Source organism: Spinacia oleracea, chromosome 1 (assembly GCF_020520425.1).
Source record: "Spinacia oleracea cultivar Varoflay chromosome 1, BTI_SOV_V1, whole genome shotgun sequence".
Classification (NCBI taxonomy): domain Eukaryota; kingdom Viridiplantae; phylum Streptophyta; class Magnoliopsida; order Caryophyllales; family Amaranthaceae; genus Spinacia; species Spinacia oleracea.
Genome location: NC_079487.1, coordinates 74378063 through 74393531, shown reverse-complemented (window position 1 = coordinate 74393531; position 15469 = coordinate 74378063). Strand labels below are relative to the sequence as shown.

The 15469-nt window shown below is 39.4% G+C and overlaps 1 protein-coding gene across 3 annotated transcripts in view; it reads left to right on the top strand.

Moving 5' to 3' along the window:
- LOC130465597 (zinc finger BED domain-containing protein RICESLEEPER 2-like) overlaps window positions 1-12269 on the top strand; it is a 38079-nt gene extending 25810 nt beyond the window's left edge. The window contains exons 2-7 of one of the 3 annotated variants that reach the window (XM_056834426.1): window positions 9170-9196; window positions 9618-9763; window positions 10738-10874; window positions 10991-11751; window positions 11843-11911; window positions 12003-12269. In XM_056834426.1, coding sequence (XP_056690404.1) covers window positions 9645-9763; window positions 10738-10874; window positions 10991-11751; window positions 11843-11881 — 1056 coding nt within the window. In that variant the 5' untranslated portion in view covers window positions 9170-9196; window positions 9618-9644 and the 3' untranslated portion in view covers window positions 11882-11911; window positions 12003-12269. Of the gene's footprint in view, window positions 1-8904; window positions 9197-9617; window positions 9764-10737; window positions 10875-10990; window positions 11752-11842; window positions 11912-12002 lie in introns of those variants that run through there. The other 2 variants (XM_056834428.1, XM_056834423.1) reach the window with 2 other exon arrangements.
- The last annotated feature ends 3200 nt before the right edge of the window (window positions 12270-15469 follow it).

The window sequence follows — 15469 nt, the reverse complement described above, 5'->3', positions numbered from 1 at the left end:
TTTTTTTGTTTTAGTGCTTTGATTTTTGCTAGTATTTAAAATCAATTTTGAGGCTACTTCGCAGACTTTTTTGACTGTTAGAGTGAGATGCATTTTTGTCCGGGATTATTTTTTCTATTCGTGACTCGAAACAGTTTTGAGAATGGGGTTAGTGTGTGTGAGGGGGTCGAAAAAGCACGAGGCTAATGCGTGACCTCGTCCCTCGTGGGTGTGACGATTCTTTTTTATTCAATCAAGTGTAATTGGATTTCCTGTGAGTTTACACCCAATTGACTAGTAATATAAGAGTCGCCATTCAGTTTTTAACAACAATGAGAAAAACTGACAAAACCCGGTTATCGTGACATAAAGGGAGTGCAATTATGTTTGACCACGACGGCCCTAGGTTCCCTTGTGATCCCTGGTGTGGGGATCTCTCAACATACACCCGCAAGGTAGAGATTGAGGGTTCGGGGGACTGTAACTACCGAGAGGAGTACTTCGCTCGTCGATAACTCCAGAGGCAGGATATCCTTACTAGCTCAGCATAAATAATTGAAGGGACATGCGTTAACTATTAAACTAATCTGAGTTGATTTTAGCAATATGCAACATATAATACTAGATCGATCGCGATTATCTGATTTAGATAGCATTAAGGGACCTAGCATGATAATCCAACTTCCCAAAAATATTATATTTGTTAGGCGTGATAGAACAATCAGATTTAGTTAGTTTAACAGTTCATAAAAAGGGCGAGGAAAGCAATTAAATCATCGAAAAGGGGCACATTACGACGCACCCTTGAGAGGTGCGTCACGGTTCTCAGAAAACTAACCACTTTGACTTTGCTATTTCTCCTTTTTATTTAACGAATCTCAATTATGGGACAGGATACGTTCTGTTCGATTTATGGATCGATTGCGACAGAACGCGTGAACAATTTCGCAGCGTGAGGCTTAGGCTAGGGGTTGGAGTCAATACTCAGAATATGAATTGTGTGTGTCGTTTTCACGTCGAACATGGGCTATATTTATAGAAAAGAGTTCGTGGAAAGATAGAATTGCAGAGCTCTAATCCACAAAGAATTAGGAAAAAACACGTACCCAGGTAATTCCAGCGCCCGGCTCTGGGCGTCAAAGATTTCGGCGCCCAGCTCTGGGCGTTGAAAATAGGACCCATGCAATTTCAGCGCCCAAGGCTGGGCGTTGAAATTGATGTTTGGGCTGTTTTCTTAGTCAGATTTGGATTCCTGAAATCCGTAGTGTTTGAGACATAATCGAGTCTTTTAGTGCGTATCAATTTCATGACGGAATGCGTCTGGGCCCGTTACGAACTCTAGGCTCGTTAGGATTTTAATTAATACGTAACTCTTATTTCCGAATCATATTAGGAATAGGATTCTCGGAGTTTTCTATCTCATTTAGGATTTATGTTGGAGTGCAACACCTAATTCTGACAGGTTTCTATCTTTTATGACTTGCCACTTTTAGAAGCTACCCTTTACGGCAGTTACTATTTTTAGCATGTTTCCATAAATAGCAGGTTTCTATAAATAGCAGGTTTCGGGTGAAACGAGAAGGGTGATTGAGATTCGTTATTTTATAGGAGATGCGTTGTTAAGTGGAGATTTATGTTTTCATCATCGAACCTTCCTTTTCGGGAATGGGGACAAAATTAGGTGTCTATAGTTAGCCCCCACTTTGACTGAGTCTTGGAGTAAGACGATGGTCAAAGTATTAGACGGAGTGCGTCACGCAAGCCATGGTGACCTGTTTTTTTGCGAGGGTCTCACGAGCCCCCGAGTGATAACATTGGACTTAAGGGTCATCACTTTGAAGTGTCGACATATCCCTCACGTGTCATTGGGATTTGTCAACTGATAGTATAGAAACTTCCTCACTTTGTCATTGGAAGGATCTAAAGGTGCGTAGAAACTCCCTCACTTTGTCATTGGGAGTAGCTACAGATGTTTTCGAAATCAAAGCTGTAAAGTGTAATTGGGCCTGGCCAAGCCCAATCACGAGCTAAAAAAATGTTTTTAAAGATTCTCATTTTTAGGGTTAGCTAAACGAGAAAACCCCCTTGTTTTTATGGGACGTAAAACGAAGGAAAATCCAGCACATCGTTCTTTTTTGGAAAAAACGGAAAACCAATCTTTGAATTTTTTGTGGAAAAAGGAAAGCTACTCACATCGCTCTTTTTTTTTTTGAAAAAACGGAAAACCAAAAGCTACTTACATCGTTTTTGGGAAAAACGGAAAACCAAAGGCTACTCACATCGTTTTTGGGAAAACCGGAAAACCAAAGGCTACTCACATCGTTTTTGGGAAAAACGGAAAACCAAAAAAGTTATCGCTGCAGCGACTAAGGACCTGCGCGGTTAGTGACGCAGACCCCGCCGGCTAAAGATGGCGAGTCTGTCCGCTAAGGGTGGACGCCCCGTCCGAAAAAGTGGACGAATCTTGTTTTTGAAATTTGAAAATAAGGACCTACGCGGCTTGTGACGTAGACCCCGCCGGCTAAAGATGGCGAGCCTGTCCGCTAAGGGTGTACTCCCCGTCCGGAAAAGTGGACGAATCTTGTTTTTGAAATTTGAAAATAAGGACCTACGCGGCTTGTGACGTAGACCCCGCCGGCTAAAGATGGCGAGCCTGTCCGCTAAGGGTGGACGAATCTTGTTTTTGAAATTTGAAAATAAGGACCTACGCGGCTTGTGACGTAGACCCCGCCGGCTAAAGATGGCGAACCTGTTTCATTTTGTTTTTTTGAAGATTCTATTTTTCGAAAACTGAGGACCTGCGCGGCTAGTGACGCAGACCCCGCCCGCTGAAGGTGGGCGAGCCTGATTTTGTGTTTTAAAGAATTTTTCTTTCTTTCGAGGGATGCTCGGATTTAGTTACAACCTGAATGTGGGTTGACAACGTGCTTAGGCGGACCATTGTCTTGTGGTCATCTTCCTTCATGGTTTTGAGCTAGTCCTTACGGCTCAATTTTGCCACTACCTGGGTCCTTGATTGGGGGACCATGTATAAGTATCAACGGCGACCTTTGTCTTAAGGTCGTAAACCGGTTCTTTTTCTTTTGAGATTATCCAAACACGGGACTTTGTACAGCGTAGTCTGGGAATATTGTTTTAACTTTGCATACCCTTTTTTTTTAGATATATTTTTTCTTTCGAGCCACCAAGTACTCGTGCTTGGCGGTCAGTTCTTGTCAAAGAGGTTCTTTGGGGATACGCATTTTGTAATGTCCTTGATTGTGTTTGGGATCGTGCTCGTAAGTGCGAGCGATCTTCGTAGTGGTGTGTTACTCTTAACAAAGCCGTGAGGTGCAACTTGCAGTAAAGAAATCGGCAATTTTCAAGTCGAATGAACATGGCAGGGCCCTATAGAGGTCATAGCTATTTTTTTGGGTCTGGGATCATTTTCGGCGCCCATGCCTGGGCGTTAAAGATTTCGGCGCCCAGCGCTGGGCGCTGAAAATAATTTCTGGCGAGGTTTCTTGAGGACACAGTTGTCCTCTTGTTCGTTCGTTTTCCCCTATTTTTCTTTTGATTGCGTTCGTAAATGTTCGGTACTTAGAAAAGATGATATGTATGTGCGAATTGAACGAGCGTTCATAGAATGGCCGTTGTGTGCGGTCCATCAGTTTGCTTGAATCATTTTTTTTGAGCAATGACTGATTTTGAATAGTTTGCTTAGAAGCTTGATAGGGTTCAGGCCCATTTACGAGGTGGGCTCAAACATCATGCCCTTTTGATTGTTCAAACATTTGCTTCGAGATTTTTATTTTGCTATGGTTGTTTCGTAGCTTGGAGCCCCCAAGTATGCATGTTGGGATGCTTCCTTTTGGCGTACGATTTTTGTAGGTTCTTTCGAGAAAGATGCCTTGGGGTTCCGCTCGTGTAGGTGCGAGCTATCCCTTTCGTGGTAGGTAATGTTTTGCTACCTTTAATCCTTAATGTAGAAGTCGTGTGGCTTGCATTTTGAAATTGGGCGATAAGTAGTTTTTGCCTCTTTTAACATGTTCTTGGTTGTGCCCGCATTAGCGCAATATGCCCTATTCTCTTTTTTTAAGACTTGTACTGTGGGATGGTTAAACTTATGGTGTGACGTAGGCTTGTGTGGCCTAACGGCGTGTTTTAGAACATTCTTCTAGGCGTTGGGATATCATTATTATTTTTTGCATTGGAGCACTTCATCACGCCTCGTTCAGGTCCTCGAACAAGTGTAGCACCTTCTGCGTGGGTGTGCACGGCTTATTACTTCGTTCGATGCGAGGATTCATAGGTGTTTCTTCCTCTCTTTTTTTATCTGGGCAAAACTTGGCTAGCAGAAAGATTCAGCGCCCAGGCTGGGGCGTTAAAGATATCGGCGCCTAGCTCTGGGCGTTGAAAACGATTTCTGAGTATATTTTGACAGTTCTTATCCTTGATTTTTTTTTTCTTTCGCTTTTGCTTTGGAACGAGGCAGACTGTGTAACGGGCGCTTGTAGGGCGAGCGTTATGTGCAGTAGTTTGATCGGAGTTTTGGTGACTCGCGATTTTCAGTTACCCTTTTTAGTGGGGTGACTTTATATATTCTAAGTAGCGCTTAGAATTTGGGAGGGGTTGTAGCCACTCTAAGGTTCGTTTTACGCGATTAAAGCTTAGGATTGTGCCCCTATGACATATGTATAGCATTAGCGTCGAGAATTTGCGATGAAATCGTCATTTCGAGCATTTTTAGAGTGTTTTTCTCAAGCCCCAATTGTAGCTACGGGATTGGCTTGGTGCTATAATGCTTTGCATACGTTTTTATGCATTCATGGTGACACAGATCATGAATAGTTTGAACCAGACTCGTTTAATGCGAGGTACGTTCGAGTAGTGATCTGCTACTTCTCTTGTAAATGTCGTATTATGCGACATTGCCATGGTCAAGGTAGTCACATGTTGAAGTATGCCTTGACCAAAAGCTAGGTGCCTTTCTTTACCCATAATCATATTTAGAAATCTTTTTGACTCACTTGCAATATCGAGATAAACACATACTTAGCTTTAAATCAATGACACTTTATTATGTTCAAAGAAGTCTTTTAAAAATCATTTGAAAATTATTTAAAATCCGAGTCCTACTGTGTACAATCCGAGGTGTCCTAAGTAGGTTAACTTATAGAAGGGTTCGTACAGGATTACATGAGTGAATCAAAATACTGTTACGATTTTTGGAATGCTGTCTAAGGATTTGCTGGGAGCCAGGGTGCAGGCGTCAAGATATACTTGTGCCCGTTTGGCATATGCTTTAGGCTTTTAGGGCCATCTTTTCCAGAATTGTGGGAATATAAACCGTTTTCAAATTGACTTAGATTTACTTGGTGTATGTCTGCACAAAAGGTCAAGGTATACTTAGTTCTTTCCCTAGCTCTTTCATTTCAATTTTTAGCCCCCAGCTGCTATTATGTCTTCCATTAATGATGCTTTCAGATTTCGATTTTAGATGCCCGTGTCATATGTCTGAGTAGGGTGAGCCTTGGTTAAGTGCCAAGTCCTATTGACAATGTCTGATTTTTTTTTTCCAAAGGGGATTCGCAAACATTTGAATTACCATGAACGGGTGCCCTGAGTTCGAAGGAACGATGGGGCGACGCCGTAGAACAATCCTCTTTATTGCAAGCTTACTGCTTTTACTACTTGTCGGCGATTATGACTGTGTCTAGTGGTGAAAGAAGGTCTTTAAGCGAACGACCATGTCTAGTGGTGAAAGAAAGTCTTTAAGTGAGTTAGTTCGCTTTAGGGAGGGTCAAGTCGAGTATTTTAGAGGACATGGACGCTTGCGCTAGCCCCCATGGCCCCATTCAATTGAGGCAAAGCGATCTTTTTGAGTCTTGGCTAAGTGCCTAGGAGTGTGAGTGCTCCTTCTGGAAAGGGTACGTGCCCTTATTATTTTTCGATGTATGCTCGTTAATTTTGGTATCTGGATGACTTGGATTCTTCCTTTGACGTAAATTTTTCTTTCGACTTGGATTGCAAGTAATTAAATTTCAATAAGGAACTTTATTTCTTATTCTTGTTATTCTATAGGCTCTAACATTTTTGCAAATTGGTTGGACCGAATCTTGGATTGCCTACGTATCCGCCTTAAATAGATTTAATTTGGAATCAGGTCTTGCGTAGTTCTTAGCCTAGAAAATAGTTTCTTAGAATGCCGATTTTAAACAAGTACGTTCTGAGGTGGAAACATATTATTTGAAACGGTAGAATAAGTGAAGTTTATTATTATTTTAATCTGCTGCCTTACCGTAAGCCAAAAATTTGTTTTATATTTTTTTTTTAGTACATGTATTTTTTGGTGGTACGTATGTCTGAATACGTCTGTACCCCTCCAAGTGTTCGTTATTTTTCCGTGCATGTGCGGATAAAATGACGAGCACTTCTGGACAAAATTTAGCAAGCAGGGAGATAAATATTTCGGCGCCCAGCGGTGGGCGCTGAAAATGTTTTCTGGGCGGATCTTTTTTGGTGCGCTAAATGCTTCTTTTTCTTTTTAGACGAACTTTTAAACGCGCTTTGCAAAGTTTGCTTTTTTTATTATTCATTATTGTTTTGTACTTTTCATTTGTCTTCTTTTTTTTACTCGTGACTCAAGACGGTTTAAAAAATGGGTTGAATGAGATAGGATAATTTGTATGGGTATTGGTCAAGCATGAGGATCACATCTACTAGGACTCACAATTTGCAGCCTCAAGCTAGTGTCACAAGTTTACATCAACCAAGGCCAATGAGTAGCATGGGGACGGCTCAAGGGTATATCAACAGGATGTATCCAAACAAGTTATATGGTTATTACGCTAATGGTGGCGTAAGAGCAGGTTTTGGAAATAATGGGTATGACGCACGTGTCAATGGTCGTGCGTGGTTTGCAGTTGACAACAAGTTCAAGAACAAGAGTCGAGGTAGTGGTTTCTTGGGTTATGGCAATGAGAGCATGGATGGGTTAAATGAGCTGAACAGGGACCCCAGAGCGAAGGCGTCTAAGAGCATAAGGATTGGAAAGGGTAGACATCGTAGAATTTTATGATTTGGATTGGTTGACTCAATTCTTTTCCTTCGTGTACTTGGGTAAATGTTGCACTTTGGGAGGTACGGGCTAAGTATTTCATGGCTCTTTTCGCTCTCCCTTTTCTCTTTCTCTTTTTTCTTTTTGCTTGGGATTTCTCCCCAACATAAATCCTTCAATCAATTTATTTGTTTGGGCTAAAAGGCAGATGGTTGTGGTCTTTGAGTCACGAGGCGAGACTGAGTGAGCCTCGTTTGGTAGGCCTCTAGTGGACCTTTAACTTTAGTAGGCCTAGGGTGGACCTTTAGCTTTAGTGGGCCTAGGGTGGACCTTTTAAATTGTCTTACTTTGCAAGCGTATTTAGTCGTTTCTTAAAATGTGCAAATAGTGTAGATTCAAAATGTTGTTTTTACCTTATTGAAATTTGACGAAAGAATTACATCGAGAATAATTTTTTGTTTCTTTCCAGATTCCGGGTTTACGGGATTTAATTGGAAGTTGTGATTTAGACTCGAACTTTCATTAATCTTTCTGATTATAACCCGTTTATGAATACAAGGAGGTGGCCTAGACTCAAAATGATGACGTGGCGTAAGCCTATAATACTTGACCAAGCGACTCTTAGACTTAGGTTAATTGGACCATAACTTTCGTTGGTTGACACTTTAGATTTTAACCCTTGGGTGTTCATTTGTCATGCGCCATTTTGCTTAATGTTGGCAAGGTAGTTAATTGGGGAGATCGAATTTTTTATTTTTGCAAGACTAGAATCATTAGTGCGGCTTCTCTCTTAGTGTGTATTGCTTTACCCCAATGGTAGCCTTATGGTATGCCGATTTGGGTATTTTCATGGTTGGTCATGTTGCATTCATGGAAAATCTTTTAGTCCGTACTTAGTAGTATTTCAAGGTGTGAGTGACTCAAGAGGACTATGATAGTCGTGACCCAATGTGATCATAATCCTTGAGGCTATTAATTCTTGCTAATGGTATTGACACCTTAGGTTCACTTTGGGGGTTGTGCGACTATGGGGGAATGATTTCCAGAATGTGACTGTTTCCATTTTGCAAATACTATAACATATTATTTTTATTGGTGAGAGAGAGTATTGAGGCCGTGGATTCTTAGCAAGGGATGACAATTACATATGGGTGCTTATTGATTTAAATGTTAGGAAGGGAGACTCAATATGGTTTAACCTTTTAACTTGCAGAACGACACCAAGCATTAGGACCGATTCTATGGATAAGAAAACTAAGACTTAGGATTTGGATTGTACTTTGGCATAGCCTAGTCTAGACTCGGATTTATTTTTTTTATTCGAACATTATTTTTCCTTGAAGACTCTATTTGAACATTATTTTTTGAATACTTTGCCCATGTGACATTCAAGGTTATTTAATTAGCATGTTCGGTTTTTGGTGCCGAGCATTGTCGTCGTAGGAGGCCTAGGGATGTCAATGAGCTGCTACACTCGTGAACAGCTCGTGAACAAGCTCGGTCAAAGCTCGTTCAATAAATAAATAAACGAGCTTGAACAAAAATTTTAAGCTCGTTTAATAAATGATACTAGCTCGAACAACCTATTGTTCGACTCGTTTAGGCTCGCGAACAACTCGTTCATGTTCGTTTCCAAGCTCGCTCGTGTTCGTTTATAAGCTCATTTAAAAGCTCGTTCAAGCTCGTTTATATTAAATGTCTAAAAATATATTTATAGTAAATATAATAAAATATTAACAAATAATATATTAAAGGATATTATTCATATAATTATGCTAAAATTATGGCTAAGAAATCAATTATATATAAATATACTACCGAAATTATCAAGTGTTTACTATTCTTATAATCTTATTTCTTCAATCAAGGAATCAAGGATATACTCATATACTTTAAATCTTCAATCAAAGGATATATCAAAATTCTTAAGACTTAATCGTCAAAAGGCCGAAACCCCTAAAAACTAGAAATACCCAATACGACTCTCTACCTCTCTCACTCTACTTCTGTCACTCTATGCCTCTCAATCATCCATAGACCATAGAAGTATACGTTTTTCACTTCTTCTTTGCAAAGTCCAAATTTCTTAACTTCTAATTGTAAAATAATTCATTAATTTGAGACTTTGACTCTTTGAGAATTGAGAGCAATCAAATCTTCCTATGTCGCATGCAAGAGGTATAATTTACTATCAACTTTTTAATTTGATTTGAACACTTACCTGTTTTCTTTCTATTTGAATTCAGAAATCTTGTAAGGACTAATCATCTATTTTTCACTCGCCTGCTTTGAGGATTGTTATCATCTTCTTATCATTTTTGGTGATTGATTGTAAATTTTAGATATTTTTACATTCATTTTTTGGGTGATTGATGGTGAATTTAAGATGTTTTTTATATTCAGTTTTTTGGGCGATTGATTTTGTATTTATCAGTTTATTTTCATTGTCAATTTCCTTGTAAAAGTTATTTTTAGGGTATTAGTTGTTTTTGGGGTATTAGCTGTTTTATGGTATTCGATGTTTTTGGGATAAGTATATGGTTTTGGGATACTAGTTGTATTTTGGGATTTAATTAATTAATTTGATTTATTTTTTCAGAGACGATAGACATTTCCGAAGAGGACCATGATTCAGGTAATAAAGGCGATGAGGGTCCAAATGAAAATGCAGAAAATATGGAGGAGGACCAGAATCAGAATGATGGTGGTCATTATGGAAAAAGATCAAGGAGGAAAATATCTAAGGTATGGGATGAATTCAGTATAGTGCAAATTGGTTCCGAAAAGAAGGTGAAATGCAAACATTGTAAGAGCCTCTTTAAATTAAATGGTGCAGTAGCAACTACACAATACAAAAGACACCTATTAAAATGTCCTAAACGTAGTGTGTCAATCCCTGGACAATCTCAATTAGGCATTCATGTAGTCACCCTATGTCTGGAAATTTAAGCACCCTACGGCCTTGGAAGTATGATCAAGCTAGAATTAGAGAACTAATGTCTCACATGATAATGGTTCATGAATTTCCCTTTATATTTGCTGAATATGAGGTGTTCAATATCTTAATGAAAGAGGCTGCTCCTAGTTTTCAAAAGATAACACGTAATACTTTAAAAGGTGATTGTGAATCTAGTTATGATATTGAGAAAAAAAGAGTTTCTGCCTTGTTAAAGTATCCCAAAAGAGTTTCAATAACTACTGATATTTGGAGGTCTGGTCAAAAACTTGAGTACATGGTTGTCACGTGTCATTTTGTGCATGACTGGACATTATATAAGAGAGTCTTAAACTTTGTTAGAATACCTCCGCCACATAATGGAGTTGCAGTTTCTGATGCCCTTTAAAAATGTTTAGAGGAATGGGGTTTAGAGAGAAACCTGGCAAGTGTTACAATGGATAATGCTGCTTATAATAATGTTGCTGTGAAAAGGTTGAATCAAAACCTTTCTTACCTTGGGAAGTTGCCTTTTGAGGGGAAATTATTTCATGTGCGTTGTTGCGCTCATATATTGAATATATTGGTCTAAGATGGGTTATCTGAAATTGAGGGTGTGATTCATAATGTGCGTGAGACGGTAAAACATATTTCTGCTGCACCCATAAGAATTCAAATGTTTAGTGAAACCGTGAAACAAATGCAATTGCCATGTAAAAAGTTAATATTGGATTGTTGTACTCGATGGAATTCGACATTTGAGATGTTGCAATGTCCCTTGGAGGTCAAAGATGCTTTCCCTCTCTACCAAGAGAGTGATTCATCTTACAAAAATAATCCTTTCGAGCGATGACTGGGAGATGGTTCAAAAAGTCTGCTCATTTCTTGAGATATTCTACGAAGTCACTCATATAATTTCAGGTACTTTAATATGACTGTTTGTTGTTTGCTGTTTCTTTTTACAGTTTATTTTTTGGTTTTTTCTAATACTGTGTTATTTGTTCTAATAATGTTTAATTAATAGGTTTTGAACATAGGCTCTGACTATCCTACTTCAAATTTGTTTCTTCCGGAGCTTACAATGATTAAGGAGTCTTTAGACGAAAAATCTAAATCTGATGATGTTGATATGAGGAGAATGGCGCTCATAATGAAAACAAAATTTGACAAGTATTGGGGTGATCTTAATTTGTTGATTTCTGTAGCTGCTGTTATGGATCCTAGGAACAAATTGAAGTTAGTTGAATTTTTCTTTCGTTCTCTTTATGATAATTTTGAAGCTAGTGAACACATATATATTGTGAAGACAGCCTTACATGATATTTACAAAGAGTATATGGAAGCCTTTTCTAATGAGAATTTTGTAAGAGGCTACCAAGTTGATGGTGAAAAAGATGCAGATGACCCTTATAATTCCAATGTGGGTGCAAAAGGAACTACTAAAGGAAGAAAGAAATTTGATAATTTTATTAGAAATGTTGATGTTGTTGAGTCTCTAAAAACTGAGCTTGATATTTATTTGGAAGAGGGCGTCTACATTTGTAATGAGACTGAGACTGAGCATTTTGACCCCTTAAATTGGTGGAGAGCAAACAACTTGAAGTACCGAATTTTATCGAGGATGGCTTGTGATATCCTTGCAATTCCAATCACATCTGTTGCTTCAGAAGCTACTTTTAGTGCCGGCGGTCGTGTTATTGAGCCACATAGAGCTAATATCGGTGCTGAAACCGTTCAAATGTTGTTGTGTGGGGAAGACTGGTTAAGGAGCTTTTATGGGATTAAAAGGAAGAAGAAGGTATGTTCTATATCATAAACTAGTACTACGTAAGTAATGGTTTATTCACTTTCAATGCTTTTAATTACTTTGTAATAACTTTATAATATAGGCAAAAATTGATGGAGTGACGGAAGTAAACCTTGTTTGAACTTTGAAGATTGATAAATGACACCACCAGGTAAAATGTTAATTAGTTTACATACGTGTAGTAAAATTATTTTGGTTGAGTTTGTTTTAACACTAATCTTTGATTTTTTAACCTCTTGCAGGAAGGACATAATAAGGTAGAAGATTAGAAGATATAACTCAAGTCTGATGGAGGATAGAAGAGATGAATTAAAGATCAGAATGTTGATGTGAAAAGATTAGAACTAATTGCAATTAGTTTGTTAGATTTTGATTTTTAGAGTATTTTTATTTGAGATTCTAATTAATAAAATAGTATTAAAAAGTATAAGATGTTAACTTTTTATTTGGGTTTGGTTATGTTTTTATGTTTTATAAATTATAATTTCTTAAAAAATAATATTTCATAATGTTAAGGCTCGTTTGTTAAAAGCTTGTTTATTAAGGCTCGTTTGTTAATAGCTTGGCTCGGCTCGAGCTTGAACTTAAACAAGCTACTCGTGAGCCAAGCTCGAACAGCGAAAAACTTAACTGAGCCAAGCTCGAACAGGGAAAATGAAAGCTCGGAAATTTCTTATCAAGCCTAGCTCGAACAGCCAAATACTCGGCTCGGCTCGGCTCGTTGACATCCCTAAGGAGGCCTAACAACGACACAAAGAGTTATTTATTTTTATTTTTTAGTCGCTTTTAGAATCGAGTGTCTTTTCATACGCCCTCGCAGCAATTTTTTCGAAAAGTTTTTTTTTTGCTACGTATTTTCTTCACGCGTGGGCAGCGAGGCTGCTGTGCCTGACCAAAAGGCCAGGCAGCAACTTCAGCGCCCAGGGTAGGGCGTGAGAAATAATGGCGCCCAGCCAGGGGCGTTGAAAATGCGTCCCTGGCTGGTTCTCGTTTTCTGTTTGCGTCTACTTTTGTTTATGCGACTTCGATTTCGTGCTTGCCTAATAACGTCCTTTACGCGTTGTGCAGCGTTTGTGGGATTCGTTACAGGCCATCCCGAGCGTCGCTTATTTTTGTGGCGATCATTCGGGTTTGCGGAACACGTATTTCGGTATAACTCTTTGGCAAATTAGTCTATGAATGTTTGGGCAATTTTTAAGGTCGTTGGTTTTCTAGGATACTTTGTCACACACAATCCCATATTTCGCTACACATAACTAACATTCATCATGAGGCGATAATAACATGTCATGTAGTTTATGATAGGCTTCTATGGGTAGTTATTTGCGCCTGGCTTGGTACCGCTTCTATCGTAGATCCAACACATGCTCCGGTCGAGGTAGTGTCTTCAACAGACGAATTTCGCTCAAGAGGCCAACCCGCAAGTGTAAGCTAAGGGGGCATGCAGGCGAGAGGGACCTAATGAGCGAGCGATTGGGTTCGGGATAGGTGTACTACCTGCACAAGTACCGAGTGGGAAACATGCGCGGCGTATGCAACCCCCTGTTGGCAAAAAAAGGTATCCTTAGTCCCAACTCCCGAGGGAGACGAGATTCGTTATGCTGTTCTGCCCGTTCACATTAATATGCTGATTTTCAGGTCGTCCCAACTTGATGGGGAAATAAACGAGGGGTAGGATCGTTTCACCCTTCGGCTATTTTGATTACCTACAAGCACGAGTATTTCCTTCACTATCCCCAGTGGAGTCGCCACTGTGAGGGGGTCGAAAAAGCACGAGGCTAATGCGTGACCTCATCCCTCGTGGGTGTGACGATTCTTTTTTATTCAATCAAGTGTAATTGGATATCCTGTGAGTTTACACCCAATTGACTAGTAATATAGGAGTCGCCATTCAGTTTTTAACAACAATGAGAAAAACTGACAAAACCCGGTTATCGTGACATAAAGGGAGTGCAATTATGTTTGACCACGACGGCCGTAGGTTCCCTTGTGATCCCTGGTGTGGGGATCTCTCAACATACACCCGCAAGGTAGAGATTGAGGGTTCGGGGGACTGTAACTACCGAGAGGAGTACTTCGCTCGTCGATAACTCCAGAGGCAGGATATCCTTACTAGCTCAGCATAAATAATTGAAGGGACATGCGTTAACTATTAAACTAATCTGAGTTGATTTTAGCAATATGCAACATATAATACTAGATCGATCGCGATTATCTGATTTAGATAGCATTAAGGGACCTAGCATGATAATCCAACTTCCCAAAAATATTATATTTGTTAGGCGTGATAGAACAATCAGATTTAGTTAGTTTAACAGTTCATAAAAAGGGCGAGGAAAGCAATTAAATCATCGAAAAGGGACACATTACGACGCACCCTTGAGAGGTGCGTCACGGTTCTCAGAAAACTAACCACTTTGACTTTGCTATTTCTCCTTTTTATTTAACGAATCTCAATTATGGGACAGGATACGTTCTGTTCGATTTATGGATCGATTGCGACAGAACGCGTGAACAATTTCGCAGCGTGAGGCTTAGGCTAGGGGTTGGAGTCAATACTCAGAATATGAATTGTGTGTGCCGTTTTCACATCGAACATGGGCTATATTTATAGAAAAGAGTTCTTGGAAAGATAGAATTGCAGAGCTCTAATCCACAAAGAATTAGGAAAAAACACGTACCCAGGTAATTCCAGCGCCCAGCTCTGGGCGTCAAAGATTTCGGCGCCCAGCTCTGGGCGTTGAAAATAGGACCCATGCAATTTCAGCGCCCAGGGCTGGGCGTTCAAATTGATGTTTGGGCTGTTTTCTTAGTCAGATTCGGATTCCTGAAATCCGTAGTGTTTGAGACTTAATCGAGTCTTTTAGTGTTTATCAATTTCATGACGGAATGCGTCTGGGCCCGTTACGAACTCTAGGCTCGTTAGGATTTTAATTAATACGTAACTCTTATTTCCGAACCATATTAGGAATAGGATTCTCGCAGTTTTCTATCTCATTTAGGATTTATGTTGGAGTGCAACACCTAATTCTGAAAGGTTTCTATCTTTTATGACTTGCCACTTTTAGAAGCTACCCTTTACGGCAGTTACTATTTTTAGCAGGTTTCCATAAATAACAGGTTTCTATAAATAGCAGGTTTCGGGTGAAACGAGAAGGGTGATTGAGATTCGTTATTTTATAGGAGATGCGTTGTCAAGTGGAGATTTATGTTTTCATCATCGAACCTTCCCTTTCGGGAATGGGGACAAAAGTAGGTGTCTACAGTGTGTGGAAGATATGAAGATTCTTGTATAGGCTTTTGGATGGGCTGAGGTGCGTGTTGATGCGGGGGGCGGTGTCTATTTTTTATGATTTTTTTCTTGAGCAACCTTTGTATTGTTTGAATTTGATTTCCTTTTGATTTCTTTGGGTTGCGTGGGTTAGACCCTCATGTTTTGGTAATATGATAATGTGGTTCTCTTTTGGGGTTTGATGAATTTCGATGCCACGATTCAAGACCGAGTGGGCCTTGTTTTATTGGGCCTATAGTGGGCCGCCTCTTTGCAAGTACGTTTGGTGCTCTTTTAGTGTTAGAAATAAAGTTTTTTTTTAGGAGGAATATTACGCCTTTATTAATTTGGAAAGTAAGGAAAACACACTGAAATAAACTTGACCTATATTCTAAGGGGTCTTAGGACCATCTAAAGTCTTTATTATTTTTCTACCAA